At 40.8% G+C, this 16,716-nt stretch overlaps 1 protein-coding gene across 4 annotated transcripts in view; it reads right to left on the reverse strand.

Moving 5' to 3' along the window:
• adamts10 (ADAM metallopeptidase with thrombospondin type 1 motif, 10) overlaps positions 1–12,086 on the reverse strand; it is a 50,333-nt gene extending 38,247 nt beyond the window's left edge. For all 4 annotated transcript variants that reach the window (XM_042483978.1, XM_042483977.1, XM_042483979.1 and 1 more), the window contains exons 1-3: positions 11,936–12,086; positions 4,323–4,462; positions 4,003–4,212 (exon numbers count right to left, since the gene is read on the reverse strand). In XM_042483978.1, coding sequence (XP_042339912.1) covers positions 4,003–4,212; positions 4,323–4,462; positions 11,936–12,038 — 453 coding nt within the window. In that variant the 5' untranslated portion in view covers positions 12,039–12,086. The remainder of the gene's footprint in view (positions 1–4,002; positions 4,213–4,322; positions 4,463–11,935) is intronic.
• Between the last annotated feature and the right edge of the window lie 4,630 nt (positions 12,087–16,716).

Here is a 16,716-nt window from a genome sequence, read left to right on the forward strand (position 1 = left end):
ATGTAATACATTGTACTGTCCTGACAACGATTACACTAATATATTAGTGCTATATTAGACAGTATGATTTTTAAAAATGGGATGTTTTGGGGCTTCGGTGGCTGAGTGGATAAAGCAGACACCCCATGAATAAAGGCAGTGTCCTTGCCGCAGCGGCCTTGGGTTCGACTCCCGCTCAAGGACCCTTGCTGCATGTCATCCCCACTCTCTCCCCCTTTCACACTACTAATCTCTCCTATCTAATAAAGGCTAAATGCCAAAAAAAAATGGAGTGTCACACTGCAGCTATTCAGCTATTTACACCCATCCCCTCAACAAGTTATCATGGATCCCACTTTATAATTGGTTTATACTTGTTACGCTGATGCTTCGAGGTTGGAGGAAGTTAGGGTAAGGGCAAAGAGGTCATGGTTAGGGCTCACACTAGCCAATATTTGATATTCTCTGAGACTGAAGTGGTAAATTTGGAAGAAAAAAAATCACAAACATACTGCCTGAAAGTTGGATGACAGAGTACTGAAGAGCGACATAGTCCATAGAGCGAATAAGATGTGGTGGGTGTAATCAAACACAGAACGTTTACAGAAGAGGCTGACTTTTGCGTACCGTGTGTGAGCTGAATAGCTCCGTTCGTCTTGATGTCGTATTTAGATGTTGCTAGGACCAAGAATATACACTCAGGTGCGTACAGCATTGCTGGTGGACAGGTGTACAGACACCTGGTGCAGGTGTCAACAATATACTGTAATGCAAGAAAGACCAATGCACAGTTGTTTTGTTATTTTTAGATTGTATGAATATGATCTCTATGTGGTTTCTCTTTGAATTTCCAATTGTCTTTCCAGTGTAAGAAATAACACAATTAACTCTTTGGGTTATACATGGAAATGAATGTACAATAACATTCTACATGTCTTTGTCAGGACTTTGTTTTAGGTAGGGGGTTTTTTTTATGTCAAACTATGTGATAATGTGATAAAAATGACACTTGTTTCATAATTAGGGATACTTCAATGTTCATGATACAAGTCTAACATACAAGTCTAACATTATCATCACATTGCTCTGTGTTCAGGCTGTCCCACTACTAACACTGTCCCCCTCACAGGGTCCTCTGTTGGCCCCATCTGAGTAGAGGATCAGGACCCCACAGAACAAACACACGTGAGAGCATGAAAGAGTGAATGGGAGCGAGAAAAATGAGAGAGTGAGACAGAGAGCGATACACTAACACTTCCTTTGAATCTGCTCAGATGTGTTGGCCCCGGCCAGAGTGAGTGTCTCCCCTCGACTCTCTGCGGCAGCTTTCAAAGTGCCTTTAATCCCATAATAAAGTTAGTGATGCTGTCCTGGACACACTGCCCGCTCGCTGGTGAATGTGCTCATGCTGGTCTGACCAACAGTAATTACGTGTGCTGCTTATTAACGCTTTGTGAGCACATCTAATCCTCAGCTGTGTATACAACTCTTATTGTGGAGCCTGCTGTTTGTAGTGAGAGGATACACAGATACACAGCGCTGTGAATGCGGGGAAATGATTTCAGCCAACAAAATGATGCATCACAATTAAGTGATGCAGTCAAGTGATTCAGAGTGGGAACCAAGTTTGATTCTTGAAGTGGTAAACAAGACCACTTTGAAAAACTGTTAAAATCGACAGAACATAAAAGCTTAGGAATTTGTTTTTTCAAAGTATCTCTTCCGATAACCTCCCTCGTTGACCACAGCTTCAAAGAAGCATGCCAGCACATGATGCATTGTGGGTTATAGGTAGGCGTTCAACTTTAAAGGTCCTATATTATCTTCATTCTCAGGTTCATACTTGTATTTAGGGGCTTCTACCAGAACATGTTTACAAGCTTTACTGTTCAGGAAGCACATACAGTCTGCCTGAATATACCTGTATTCACCCTCTGACTGAAACTCTCCGTTTTAGCACCTGTCTCTTTAAACCCCCTTCCCCAAAAAAAGCAGTCTTCTCTAAATGGACCATATTTCCAGGGCTTCACATCTGCACTCTTGGTGGCTCTTCATCGTCATTACAGCCAAGGAATCACTGTAGCGGCACTGTAGTAGCATTTTCTACTGTTATAAAGTATAGTTGTGACATCAAAACTTCCAAAAATTCCTGACAACTCATTTCAAGGCACATTTTCTGGATATGAACTGAGTGTCTTTCTTTGTGGATTGAGTGTTTGGCTATTTTCAGTATTTATATTGCACCCAAACCAACTTTACAATTTAAAAAAAGGCATGGAAATCTGACTTTTTACAATATGGCACCTTTAAGCAAAGTGCTTAGGGTTCTGAACTGCCTGCTGCATCCAAGCACTCTTCCCGAGACAAAAATAAGGGGCTGCTTCAGACAATTTTTGTACTTACTTAAATCGACAATCACACCCACTTAACATTGCGAATGGCCAGGTTTGAGAAGCTGAGGAAGCAAACACTACTTACACATACTATTACACATCGACTCCCATCACATTTCTGCGACTGAGTACAACTGAGCGCAACAACATGAATGCCAATGAAGAGAGATACTCCCTAAAGTCACCCTGAAATGGAAGTTAGAGCATCTTTAGCCCCTGTACTGTGACGTACTATTCATATTATTCACTGAAAAGTAATATTTGAGCTATGCACAGTTATGAGAGGGATTCAAATCAAATCCTTCACATTTGATTAGACCACAAAGAAGTTGAGTTAAAGCAGAGTCTGCTGCTGAGTGGACTGTTGGCTAGACACATTAGATCAGAAGGAGGGCGAGGGAGAGACGAACGACTTGGACCTTTATCACATTGTTTTGTAAATGAAAACAAAGGTTTTTCCACTGATATCCAAAAACACATGGCCTCTTGTCTCTCTCCATATTGCTCTGTTAGCTACTACGACACACTAATGGTGAAGTGCAGTTTGATATGACAGGTGTGGCTAGTTAGTGGCCCAACTTGAACTTTTTGGATGAACTTTTGTAAACGCCTCAGTGCAGGATGAGTCATCAAACATTTGAAACTGTTTCAACTGGTTTTTCAGAAAGAGAAATGATGATTTTGGTGTAAAAATACTCTGATATTGTTTTTTTTTTACATATATTTTGCATATTATAAACAATAAAAGAGCAATTGACACAATTAAAGCTGTGGAAATATATATTTTTCTTTTCATGGGGACTTAAAGTGTGCTAAATATCCCCATTTGTCCAATTCATTGAGTCTCGCCTCTCTGTATGATGATCGAATGTTGCCTTTTGAGGCAGGTATCAATACTGTGTGCTCAAGAACCTTGCTTGTTTCATATATACTGATGCCACGTTTGTATGCTATTTGAGTCATGGTTATTTCCAACTTTTAAATATTGTTCATATCAGAATCCAATTCATAATTAAAACAGGGAAAGTCAGATTTTTGTGAGAGCTCTGACATATCTGACTTGGCACGCTGTCTGAAAACCAAACAAACATGGACACCTCATGTCAGCCAAAGTCTATCTTTCAAGATAATGAAACCCAAATTTCAGTATTTAGAGTACTATACTGTCAGTGCAAAATATTTTTAAACCTTCACACAACCAAGTCTTGAACAGTCTTTAATGTGAAATTCTTTCCAAACATCCCACATGACGTGTTGTAAACGTGGCAATGGTGATAGTAACTACTGGATTTCTTTAAGCTGCAAGTGATTCTTATTGATGTATTGCTGATTATTAAATGCCGCAAATGTGTTAGTCTGAAGTAGTTGCAGTTGATATTAATCAGAAAAAAAAGAAAAAGAAATAAAGCACCATTTCAGGATGAATCCTTCCTTTAAGATAAAGTAACTTCTGAGGACCACAGCAGTTGGTTCAGAGATTAAAGCTGGCTTGACTACTCAAGGTTTGTTAAAATTTCATGCTTTGATGTCCGAATCAAACATTACTGATCCCTCATTTGCTGAGCCAGCGCTGCTGCTGACCTCAGTTAGTGTATTAGATGTGGATTAGACATGCAGGTTTTGGTCTTACCAGGCCGTTACAGTTGCTCAGGGCCACTTTGCTAGAGTGTGGCTGGTCCTGGAGGTGTCCTACATAGTGGCAGTGAGGAGAATAGGGATGACTCCATGCTAATCGACCTTTCTTCCAGTACTCCACCCTGAACTGCCGGGACAGCAGGCCTCCCTGCAGCGTTAGGTTCAGCAGGAAGTTGTTGTGTGACGTGGACAGCTGGTAGAAGAGCTTAGAGACAGAAAAAGAGAGACGTGGTTAAATGTCAGACAAATGCTCAAAAAAGAATGAAAAATGAAGGAAAGCTATTTTAAATATTTTTTTAAAAAAAAGCATAATACAGAGTCAGGCAGTCTGTCTTCAGTGCTGCGTCTTCTTCTTCTGTGGTGTTGCGACGTTTCTACATCCAGCGTCTCTCCATTAGGTCCTACACGTACTGGGATGGCAATCTCATACTGGCCTAGACTGGACAGGAAGGCAGCTAGAGGGAGAGAAATAAAGAAGGCATAAAACCAAAATCATACTTTAACGTAATAAAGCCAAAATTCAGCCTAATCTAATTGACTCTAATTAAAAACAGTTGGGGATTTGGGAGTTGCTTATTTTGAAAAACACTATGGGGCTTTTTATTGAGAGAGTAACCCAGTTAGCAAAGAGAAACTCGCAGACTTTTTGGCCCATTACTGACAAGGTCCCTCCACTCCAAGAACCCCCTCCTGCATGAGGCCAAAGGGATGTTGCCATGGTTACTCTGAAACTGTATACTTCCTGTCTGTCCCAGTCTGTGCCGGGGCCTGGTGGAGATTTATTGTCCAAACACACACAGCTCCAAACAGCCAACGTCAGCTAACTAACGGGGAAAGGTCACCAGCAAATGAGCCCAGTTTTCATCAAACCTTTGGCCTCGGTTGGTGGAGAGGCAGCCCCTTCCCACACAGAGTAAATACCCAGAGATCAGAGTTCCCTGGTACAGACTTGGAGAGCTCTGTACCGGGAAAAACCACTCTGTAGGCAGTGGATAGGTCTGTCTTGAATAAACAGCAAGCACAATTACAAATGCTGCCTTCACATGGAACTCGTGAGGTTGTACTGTATTTTCGACATGGGAAGTTTAGTGCAAAATATGCTTGGTGCTTAAGTGGTTTTGGTCATGAAAACAAATAAATGGACAGTGGCCTTGTTTCCTTTTAAAAAACAGTGAATGACTCAGCACTTTTAGCTTTATAATTCCATGTTTTAACTTGTATCCCCTTGCGATGTAGATGCGCAGCTATGCAGCCAGCGAAACACACTTCTCGTAAAGGTTCAAGAAGGCGGGAATCCTTCTTGAGGTGTTTACTGGAAGTAACTGTGAAACTGAAAACAGCAGTAAAGCAAAAACTGACAATTCAATGATAGTGGTAAGAACAAAAACATTTTGTTACCATCATAGTGACAGCCAGTTCATAATTTTCACACCTGTTCCTAATTCCCTCATTATCTGCAATGAAGACATACTACTTTGCCACATCGGCTATTGCGCTATCCCTGCCAGCATCCTGCCTTTTTTGTGTCCTGCCTGTTTATGCTCCCTTTGACTTGGTTTCCTGCTTTGCTGTAAAACAAACCAACAATAAACTTCTGACCAAGAACCTAATAAACTTGGCTTTTAGCTCACCTGTTATGTATGTGAGTGGTGTGTGTCCTCATCTTGTTTCACTGAGTTATAACAGTTACACTGAATAGAGTGCCCAGGGAGGACATTTTTTGTGGGCCAAACTGGAGGCTAATGTTGCCCTGGTTGCCTAATCAAAAAGCCAGTGGGATTTTTCCATTGTATTTTGGATCATTGCAGAAAAGCAAGCAAACGTCTCTGATACTTTCATGTTTTTTTCAGCAAGACAATCTTCACAAATGAACATCACTTTCAGGATTTTTGAAGCCTAAATATAAAGTCCAGAATTAAAAATCCTAATGTTGGAAAATAATCAAACTACACTACAGTTGTGGCGCTACCATTATGAGGCTGTAAAGCCGTGTTCAACGTGGTTTGGCATGATGACAATCTGGACTCTCATTCAGTTTTTTAAGAAACAAAAAAGTTCGCGATTTAGGTATTTACTGCTGAATTTTAGGCCTATGTCTTAGAACATCACTGAAAGTCTCTTAAATGAGTGTTAACCACAGACCTTATTTCAGGCTTCTCCTAAAACCCATTCAAAAACCTGTTGACTTTTAGGTGCGGGAACCAGAGGTGCTCAAATGCTAATGGTTTTTCAGGTATGTCTCATTCCTGGGGTTCTCTATTACTACAGTAGCAAAAAAATTTTTAAAAATCACACATTCACTCTCAAATGTAGCCACAAACATAAATAAAGTGACAATAACTAGCTAATGTTAGCTAAAGATATGCTAAATTGTTAGCTAACCAGCTGAAACAGAGGTTTTCTTTAAAAAAAAATACAACAAAAAAACTAAACCTGCCTTTAGCTTCAGTCTTTAGCTTGCTTTGTGCTCAAGACCACAAACTAACTGCTAATCGCTAATCTCTTGTCATTTGGTGCTAAAAAGGTAACATTAGGATGGTAATCTGAGTTTTATGCTAGTTTTTTCTTTGGCTGCAGCAAACTATTATTTGAATTATAAATGTATTTTTTTTTTAAATAATATCAAATTATAGCTTATCAATGCCCAACTACATATACTGTATAAAACTGAGTTGCACTTGAGATTCTGAAAATTTTGGGGTCTTCTTTCTCTGCACTTGCCTGTAGCTATTAGCCGGCAGCAGTTGTAGCATGGCTAGTTACGTTAGCCTCATCCACCGCACTTTTGTCATTGGCTTCTGTGGTTGTTGTTATGTTGGAGTCCCTTGCTCAAAAATTTACAAAACAATCCATTGTGGCTCACAAGACACAACAAATGTCTGTTCAACTGAAATAATTATACAGCCAACTTGCCAATATGTATCAATAGTATGTAACTGATGGCTTACTAGTTCACCTTGTCATTAAGTGTCGCACAATTATTAAGCTTTAGCTAGCTAACATATCCGCACAAGGATTCATGGATGACAGTTATCATTAATGTTGTGCAGCCTTCTGTAAATCATACTGGCTTTTTTATGAATAGGATGATTTATCTTTAATAACAATATGTTGGATTCATGTCAATGTGTATTTTCAGACATATTTTGATTTTTTAAAGAAAAAAAATGACTTAAATAAGTAATAATTTGGTAGTAACTCTGAGGAGCCCCTGTTGAAGACCCAGGCTTTACTCTATAAAATGACATTAATATGTTAAAAAGACCAATAAATATGAATTTGGTCAACTGTTTTAGCTTAAAAAAAAGAATGATTAGAGAACAAAAATATGATAAAAAACTGTAACATGCCTTTTTTTTAAAATGTCTTTAGACTATGATACATCTTGCGTACTGGAGCTACCTGAAAATATTCTTTGACAAAGTAAAATTCCACAAACTTGTTTAAAAGCATTACCTTTAGAAGAGCTCTGAGCTGTTTCCCACAACACACCCATCCTGCTCTCAAAAACCACAAAACATAATCAGGCAGGCAGTTTAACAATTACCTTTGAAGAACAGTAAAAGCTCCTGGAGAGAAAATGAAGGCAATGTGTTAATGAAGTAAATATAGCTCACCTCCAAGGAAGAAATTAACGAGACCTCACACAGAATAAACATGTACAATAATGAAAACCAGTAAAACAAATTAGTGTGGGGTTTTAACTAAAGAAAGTGTTGTGAGCGGAAGTGTTTAATGTCTTTAATAAGATGGATGTGGAGTGCTTTTAGAGTTTTAATAACTGCTTTCTACCAAAATGCCCATTTCTCACATTTACATGTACAAGTATACCTGTTACTGTACATGCAATACAATCTTTCCTCCCGTCATCTTTAGTCAATCATGAGAGTATACACTAGTCCACATATTTGATATTTCATCTCTTAACAGGTAGCAAATGGAGTACTAGCGACCTTTCAGTAGAAAATAGTGCAATATATGTCCATCAACTGATTCAACATTTGAAAATGTTAAGTAGACATCAAGGCAGGGAAAACATGCATGCTACATTTAACAGGAGACACTCCCTGGCTAAAAGGGTTTCACACAGAAATGTCTGCGCTGATAAATACACCCATCCACCCATGAGTAGGGCATCACCATGGTTTCTGTTATCAGCAAATGAAAATAGTGGAAGGAAATGCACTGGATGGAAAACTGTCCCTCCCTCCATGCCAGACACACCTTCATGGCACCTCAGGCCAAACATGGCTCTGCGTCTGCTGAAACAACTACAAGACGAGGAAGAATCTGTGATTATTTAACAACAAGAGAAAGAAATGGTGAAAGAAGTGCCCAACTTCACACAATAATCTTGTTAAAAGTCTTTCTGTGCCTTGCCTGTCTTTGTCTTGTATGCAGTTTGGGTGGCACACACATGCACAAAACACTACATGGTCAAAAGTATGTAGACACCTCTGTCCAAACTGTGTACTTATCACATTTGTGGCAACCATTTGGCAACACTCTGTTTCAACATAACAATGTCCCCATGTACAAAGCCACGTTCACGCAGAAATGGTCTTCTAGTTTGGTAGGGAAGAATTTGACTCGCCTCCAAAGAGCCCTGAGCTCAGCCCCATCCACCAGTTTTGGGATGACCTGGAACATCGACTGTGAGCTGAGCCCCACCACCCAACATCAGCATTGGACCGGTTATTTCTGTTCATAAAAGATTTTGAGTGCTAGTAGTATCAAAGCATTTCCAATCAAATGATAATTGCATTTGATCCTTCTTGTATCTAGACCTAGAAAAATAAGAGACTGTTTGCACTGTGTGGCTCACAGCCAATCACTGCAAGCGCTTTTCAATTAAATGTGACCTGTGATTGGCCTTCTGCTGCAGCAGCCAAGATGCCACCAAGACGTTTGAAAGTGTGGATATAACACATGCCTGTGGCGTCTGGTGGCATTTAACGCAACTGAATGCTTCCTTTAACATCAAACATATCATCACCTTATAAAACTTTCATGGGAACTTGTTGCCTGTTTACACATCCAGCAGACACAAAGCAACAAGAGTGCTTCTTTGTCACCATTGTTTTGTCAACTGGATGAATGTTAGTTTAATATTCACTCTTTTAGCTTTGTTTTTGGTCTCCACCAATTCCTGAGAACAAAATCTGTCTCTTTAGCTGCTAAAAGCTGCACTGTGTTTACCACCTAGTTACTAACTCAGTCTGTCTGTTGTGTGGACAGATGGTGTTGTGTGCTGTGTCTCTTGGTGCTGCAAAGGTGGTGTTTATCAGACCTTTTGTTGTTGAGAATCTGCTGCAAGCTGAGGCTGGAAACAAGGTTGATGAAAGCAGAGTTGCAATATCAAAGCAATGAACTAAATAAAGACAAAATGCTGGTAGAGCTGAGAGGAACTTTGTGAGCTGGGGGATAATTCATCTCTATGAACAACTTCTTTTACATTACCCTTTGTATTCGGTCCATTGATAGTATTAGAATAATAATTAGTGCAACTATAAGGTCCGATTTGCTGTGGAAAACAAAGTTTCTGAAGGAATGAGCCACGTCAGGGTTTGAGGGGTGGGTTATTTAAAGGAAGCAGCGTGGCAGACTATTGGAGACAGATGGCTGTGAAGGGTCGGAGGTTAAGTTTAGGAAATACACAATCACAGCCTTGTTCAGGGTGACGAGACATGGACACTCAGGGATTTTATGTCTTTGCCTTCGGGGAATTTTGAGTCACTCCAGCCACAGTGTGTATGTGAGAGAGACGGAGAGACTGTATAGTGAGAGGTGAGGGGGTCGGGCACGTGGCTGTGCCACAGCTCCATGATTTGTAGAAGCAGAGTTCAAGTTCAGCAGCCCAGACCTGCAGGCCTGGAGTGTGCCTCAGCCGGTCAGACAGCCAGGTCAGACCTGAAACGTTTCCTACAGCTCATTTCACACAACTTTTTCTCATCTGAACATTGTGCATGAGAACTATATATAAAAACTATTAAACTTTTACCCTAACTATGGCACACATGTTAATCCTTAAGTTGCAATTAAACTACAAATTAAACACAAATAAAAAGGGGATTTATTCTGAATTTCTAAACATGGGTAGCATAGTAAAGGTTTTTTTTCTTTCTTTTTTTTTACTGAAATGAAAAACAGATTTCACTCTGGGCGCCTGGACCATAAAATACATTAAAGTGCTCTTGCTCTCAAGAGGCTGAAAACAATTATAGCAACCCACAGTATAAAGCCAGGATCACAGACAATAAAGCAATTATGTTTTCCCTACTATTTATAAAGACCTCAAACAATAAGGTCTGTGCTGTTAATAGTGTCTTTAATTCTAACTCAGGTCTCTGAATCTCTTTTCACATTGAAATTTCATTGGTTTGAAAAGGTCTCTGATGTGTAACCTGGCTTTAGACCTGCTCCAAGACTAGGTTGGCTGACTTTGCTGTTTTTTAGTGGTAAAGCATGAACACAGACTTTTGTAATAACTATAGGATTACTATACGGTAATTATATAATTACTAGCGGATTACTTTAACTTTATAGTTGATATGGTGCTGATGTTTTGCCATAAGTTCAGCTTTTCTCAGCCTCAGAAACACTTAAGCATCACTGATTTTAGGTGCCCTGACACACCAAATTAAGGGTCAGCTGCAAAAGAAGAGAAACAGTAGTAAGGACAGCAAATAAACGACTAAAGTCAAAATGAGTAAAACTTATATTATATTAGGTAAGATTATGTTTTTTAGCCATTGAGCTCTTTAGCGGAAACAGTTATTGTTGTTTGTGTTATTTTTCACTACTGCGCGTTCAATTTATTGTGCTTTCAACATCAGGTTGCGATGTTAATGTGCTAACTGGCTAATTAGCGTCTTGAATCTTTCCTGTCGATCTTCCGGTTTCCTTTTTGAATGACAAATATAGACGACCGCCTCCTGCTGCTATGGAGAGTTATTTCTTTTCACGCAGGTGCAGGACGTACATGCTAGCTGGCTCTTGGCTGTTGTCGTTGGAGTTTGTTCAAGTGCAACATTTTGGCAGAGACGAAACAGGCGGCCTCATGTCGCTACTAGTCTTTGATGTTGGTTTGGTGTGTCTGGGCCTTGAGTTGTTGCATGAACTCTGTTTACCAAATATACTTATGTCTGGTTAGGTGTACCTCTAACATTGCTGTAGGGCTGGGTCATTCCTCAATACTTTACAGGTACTGACCAAAATGTGTCTGTAGCACAGAGTTTAAAAAACTATTAAGTACCGAAAACTGGCTTTGAATGTCTGATCAGATTCATAATTTTGTTACATTGTTCTCTGATCACAGAGACTCTGATTGCTTCTGTTAAAGAAACATTGGTTTCTTTAGGTATAATGATACCAAAAGAATGTATGATGATATAAATTTATTCACAATTTATACTGTGGTGCCTCCTTCTGTAATATCTCTAGATGCATTAGGCCATTGAGAGCAATGGTTCAAATCAAATTTGATCTCTTCAATCACATTTTTATTATATATGTTTTTAACATTTTATGATTTGTCGGGAACTCAATTCACTGGAGATATACTACAATTAGGGATGCACAATAATATCAGCACATCAATGGTATCGGCCAATACTGGCTTTAAAATGAAATATCGGAGTTGGCCAACATTACACACAACAATATTACATACTTGTAAAAGCATTGTATTTCATGTCTTCATCTGCTGGTGGGCTTTCATATGTATAATATAATGTGAATTTCACTATGGAAGACACTTTAAAACAAAAATTAGGTGGTGAGAGAAGTGGATTTATTGATATTGGCATCGGTTATTGGTCAAATAAGTTGTTATATGCTGGCATATCAGATATTGGGGCAAAAAAAACAAAAACAAACAATAATGTGCATCCCCTAAACTAAATTTGTACATAATCGGTTCTGCTCACCTTGTGACTGGGCAAACTCATCTTGCTGACCTCCTTCGACCTCTGTGGCAACCATGATGACAATGACAGTGCAGACCAGACCAGTCCTCCATAGAGTTTCCATGGTTACTACAGTAGTTGCTATAGTAACAGAATTCAGTGCAGTGGTCCCCGGGCCTCTGTCCCAACATGTCTTCTGCCCTCTCGGATGCCCCGTCGCCTAGCAGTGGGACAGCTTAGCGCTCTGTTGGGCCATGGCTGCAGGAGGGTGTGTGTGTTCAGACGCACATAGCAGCCTCAACAGTGTGTTGATCAGCGAGTGGTGATGGATCCTGGATAAGTCCTCATAGGAGTAGAGGAAAAATTGGACGGATCTCCCAAGGGGCTCAGCAGCAGGTTTAGACTCCCCTCTGCAGAAGAGAAATTGTTCAGTGAGGAAGAGGAAGGCCAGGAAAGGGAGTGCGAAGGGAGTGAAAGGGGAGGGGTGAGACAGATTTAGGCTCAAAAAGGGAGGAACAAGGGAGACATAGTGAAACACAGGCTAAAGGAGAGAGAGAGAGAGCATGAGATCCCATTGACCCATGCAGTTCCCAGTCTAACAAGACAAATCTACCCAGTTCATATTCAGCGTCCAGTTAAGGACCGCCCAGCCCTGCATTGTTCCTTCAGCTAATCAATCTTGGCTTTGGCTTGGGGCAAACACCCTGTCTTTCACTCTGATGACCAGAGACAACAGCAGGTCCCAACCTGGGGCCCCTGAGGCCCCACTCTTTAAGCTCCCTGCCCACCGGAAAGAGTTCAAACACAAAGGAAGCCATTGATCTTGTAAAAAGCTGAGCTTAATGCCCAAACAGGGCTTGAAGTGGGTATTATGTCAGAGGCTCTGGGGGTAAAATGAGCCAATTTGAGAGGAGCAGCAGGTTGCCATCACTGCTCTGCTGGCTGACTGTGATGGTGGGTTGTATGGCTGAGTGACTTGCTGGCTGGCTGCCTGACTGTACAGCTTACTAATTGGCTGGCATCCTGGTTAGCAGTCGGATGGTATGAGTGCCTATATGAGGCTTGTTTACATCTGAGACCAAGGGTAGTGTACTGTTTCAGGCTGTTCTCATGCACTGTTCATGCACCAAAATTTATATATATCTCTTATGAACCAGTAACTTGTGATCAAGGCTGTGATCACATGACCAATGTGCTGATGAGAGTAAAGAAGGTTGTAGTCCCCATAAGGAGGCAGATTGGGCTGGTGGATGGGTCACAAAACACAGGACGTTTCCCCATGACTTTCCCCAGAGGACCCAGTGTGGAACCAAGTGAATTTCGCTACATTTTAAGGTACATTGTCACCATTTTTCTTTTCCTTAACCTAACCATAGTAATTTTACTTGCGTAAACCAAACATAACTTAACTTGCTTAAACCGTAAGATGCACAACCATAAATGTAAAGTCACCCATCCATGTTTCTTCCAAAAAATGGGACTTTCCACTATGACTTTCCCCTAGAGACCAGTGTTCGGAACTGTGTGGAACCTCGTGAACTCTGAGTCATTTTTAAGTACGTTGTCACCATGTTTCCTTTTCTAAACCTAAACTACACAGCTTTACTTGCCAAAACCTAAAGAAGCCCAACCATGTTTATTTTCCTAAGCCTAGATGCGGTTGGGTATCATTTGGATTTTTTTCCGATGCCAGTGCTAAAATGATACTTTTAAAATGGTATTAGTGCCTAAAGGTGCCTCAATTGATATTTCTACAATAATAAAGCACAAAACTGTTAATGACACTCAAGTATGGCTTTTTTAATTGCAAAGGTAAATGTATAGTTGAACTTGTTAACAGTTTAAAGAATACATAAATATATAAACATGGATACATACAAAGCATTATAAACAAATTCACTTTATAAATAAAACCAAACCCGATTACAATAATTTAACACTAAATAACAGTTACAGGATGACAAAACAGTGAAATAAATTTTGATTTGGAATCTGTAATTGCCTCACTAACTCAAGAGAGACCCAGCAAACAGACATTTCTCTGTTAGCTGTTCAGGAATGGCTGAGACTGTCATTACAATAAGAACTGCTGGTCCACCTTAACAGTCCACCTTCAGGGAGCCTGGGAGGCTAACTTAGCTGGCTCACTTCAGCGCAAATCCTCTTCACATTAATCAGCAAGTGACAAGCAAGACATGGGAGCTTGGCTTGGGTCTTGAGGAGTTGTAGGATTTATTTACTGACAAACAGCCCAAACTGTTCACACACTGCACTGCCACTTAACTTCACGATCTCTGCTCCAGCCACTGCAACCTCACTGTCGCCGGCACACATGCTCGCTCGCTCTATCTTTCTCACTCACGCTTGCTCTCACTGTCTGTCTTTCAACTCAAACAATCTGGCACCAAAATGAGTCACCAAAGTCTGCGCTATGATTTGGTCCAGTAGGTACTAGTTGTAAAGGCACCAGTGCCATGTTGGCACAGGGTTTCGGTACCCAACCTTAAACCTAACCTTAGTAACTGTGCCTACCTAAACCTAACCTCCAAAACTTTACGTTAAGTTTGTTAGGAGTGCTGTTGAATACCATTTGGTCACTGATTGCACCACACCCTCAGAGCGCACTCTGGGCACAGACGGAGCAGTGGAACATCAGTTGCATTAAAAGTGAAACTTAACCGTTCATTCTGCAGAACTCGCCTCTGCAGCAGCTGTTCCTCTTAATTCAATGGAACTAGATTAGAAGACAGAGACATATTTATTCCTAATAATTCCTCTCTGAAGATTTTGTGATCTAGGGTTTGTTATTAGGGTACAATTTAACCTGCTGTGTGGGTATAACTGACTCCAAACAAAAGCCTTTAACTACATGCGATCACGGCAACACTCAGCAAGGATTGTGTGATGTGGTCGCAATGTTTCAAATTAACTGAAGGCTTTGGAAGTTTTGCATGCTGAGACCAGCGCAAAGTGCATTATAATAAAGTCTGGAGAAGATAAAAGCATGGACAACCTTCTCTACATCAGCAAATGAGAGCAATGACCTAATCTTGGTAAATGTCTCTGTTAAAAAAAAATGGACTGTACCACTTTAGGGTTAGTAATAATTACAGTAACAGGACACATCAATAAAACCTGGCTATATCCCGACATACAGTTGCATGTCATCTGCATAATACCTCACAGTGCCAGAGAAATTCAATGCTTTTCTCCATCAGCAGATGTTAATTACTATTTCCCATTGCCAGAAATAACAGAAGATTGTTCCTTCCTTTTTTAACTGCTGAATAGAAGTGAAGTGAAGTTTGTATGACAGCGCTCATTGATCATTTGGAGGTAAGCCAGCCAGACATCACAGATTAAAATCTTGGGTCTCTGGTTCATTTTCCACACTACTAATTTAACTGTCCTGTGCTATACATAAACTCAAAGTTCCTTTTTAATTGCGCACTTTTTACTTATAGACCAACATAAGAGCGAGTCTGCTTTATAATAACAATGGAAAATGACTTCCTCAGACCCACAGTACCCATTACAAAAACAGACCAGAGCCAGGATCAGGAGTCCCATTTTCATGGGTGCCCTTCTCTTTGACTTGAGTTTCCTGGCTATGGATTGCAGTGTCAGCTAAAAAAACCCAACCCTTGCTATTCTCCAGTAAAGTCTGCCCACCCAGTTCACTCTTGTCCCAGCCTCCCCTCCCCTCCATCCCTCCCTCAGTGCCGTCTGGGGAGAGAAGAGCTAGCGGAGACGCCACACTGGCCCAGATGGCTGGCGGCTAACCAACTGCAGCCAAAGGTAATCGGAAGCAGATGGGAAACCTTTTGGTGACGAGAGCAGGGGGAACAAGTTGCCTCCTGAAAAGAGGAGGAAAAAAAACGAGTGCAAAGCCCGAGGGGAATGAAAGAGAGACAGCAGAGTGTAAGCTGTTCAAGCCAGCTGGGAGAGCCATTCTTGAGTGTTAATACCCTGAACTGAGTGTGGAGGAATGAGCTGAAAAGAGCCCTAATGTGCCTCTTATTTCATTTCAAACAGCGATGGGAAGGTACAGTAAAAGGAGAGCTTGCTTAAAAAACACTAAGGGGTCTTTGTACTGTTGCAGCTTCCCTCGTACGTGGAACAACTGAAAGTCTTTCTCTCTTCCCCTCCCTCAGGCTTTCTCCCAGTCATTTCCTGCACAAGCCAAACTCCCCTCCATTTTCATTACTTCTTCTGCTCCCGCTCTCAATTTATTGTGGGGTTATTAAACTTGCAGCTTGATATCAAGTGCTTTTCATTACCACTAACTCTCCTTTTGTTTATTTAAACGGGAGAAAGAGGGGGAGACGGGACCCCCCAGCGCTGTCCCTTGGTGCTTTTTAAGTAAAGCTGCTTAAAGAGATTTGTGGACAGCCTTCAAAAGATCCCCCAAACAACATGCATGCACTGCCTTCTTGGTAAATTATTGCTCCATTATAAAGCACACAGAAATGCAGCTAAATTAAGAGAAAGCTGTCCTGCAGAGGTGACGGTGTCGTACATCTTCCGCGGTCTGTTGTGCAAAACTTTCCCTCTGGGCTGTATCACTTTTGAGCGAAATAAAAAACGTATGTTTGTCAGCAGGCCAAGCGAGCACATACGCTGACTCTCTCCTCTGTGTTTTGCTTGGATTAGCCACGAATATCGAGCATATAGGCGCAGTCGCGGCCAAGAGAGAAAGTGGTCCGAGCTGCAGACAGGCCACACAATTTCCAACGCAATCACAATTTGCAAAAGAGAAAAGAAGGAGGGGAGAAGAAAGGGGTCGTTGTTAACAAGAGAGA

This window comes from Plectropomus leopardus, chromosome 3 (assembly GCF_008729295.1).
Source record: "Plectropomus leopardus isolate mb chromosome 3, YSFRI_Pleo_2.0, whole genome shotgun sequence".
Classification (NCBI taxonomy): domain Eukaryota; kingdom Metazoa; phylum Chordata; class Actinopteri; order Perciformes; family Serranidae; genus Plectropomus; species Plectropomus leopardus.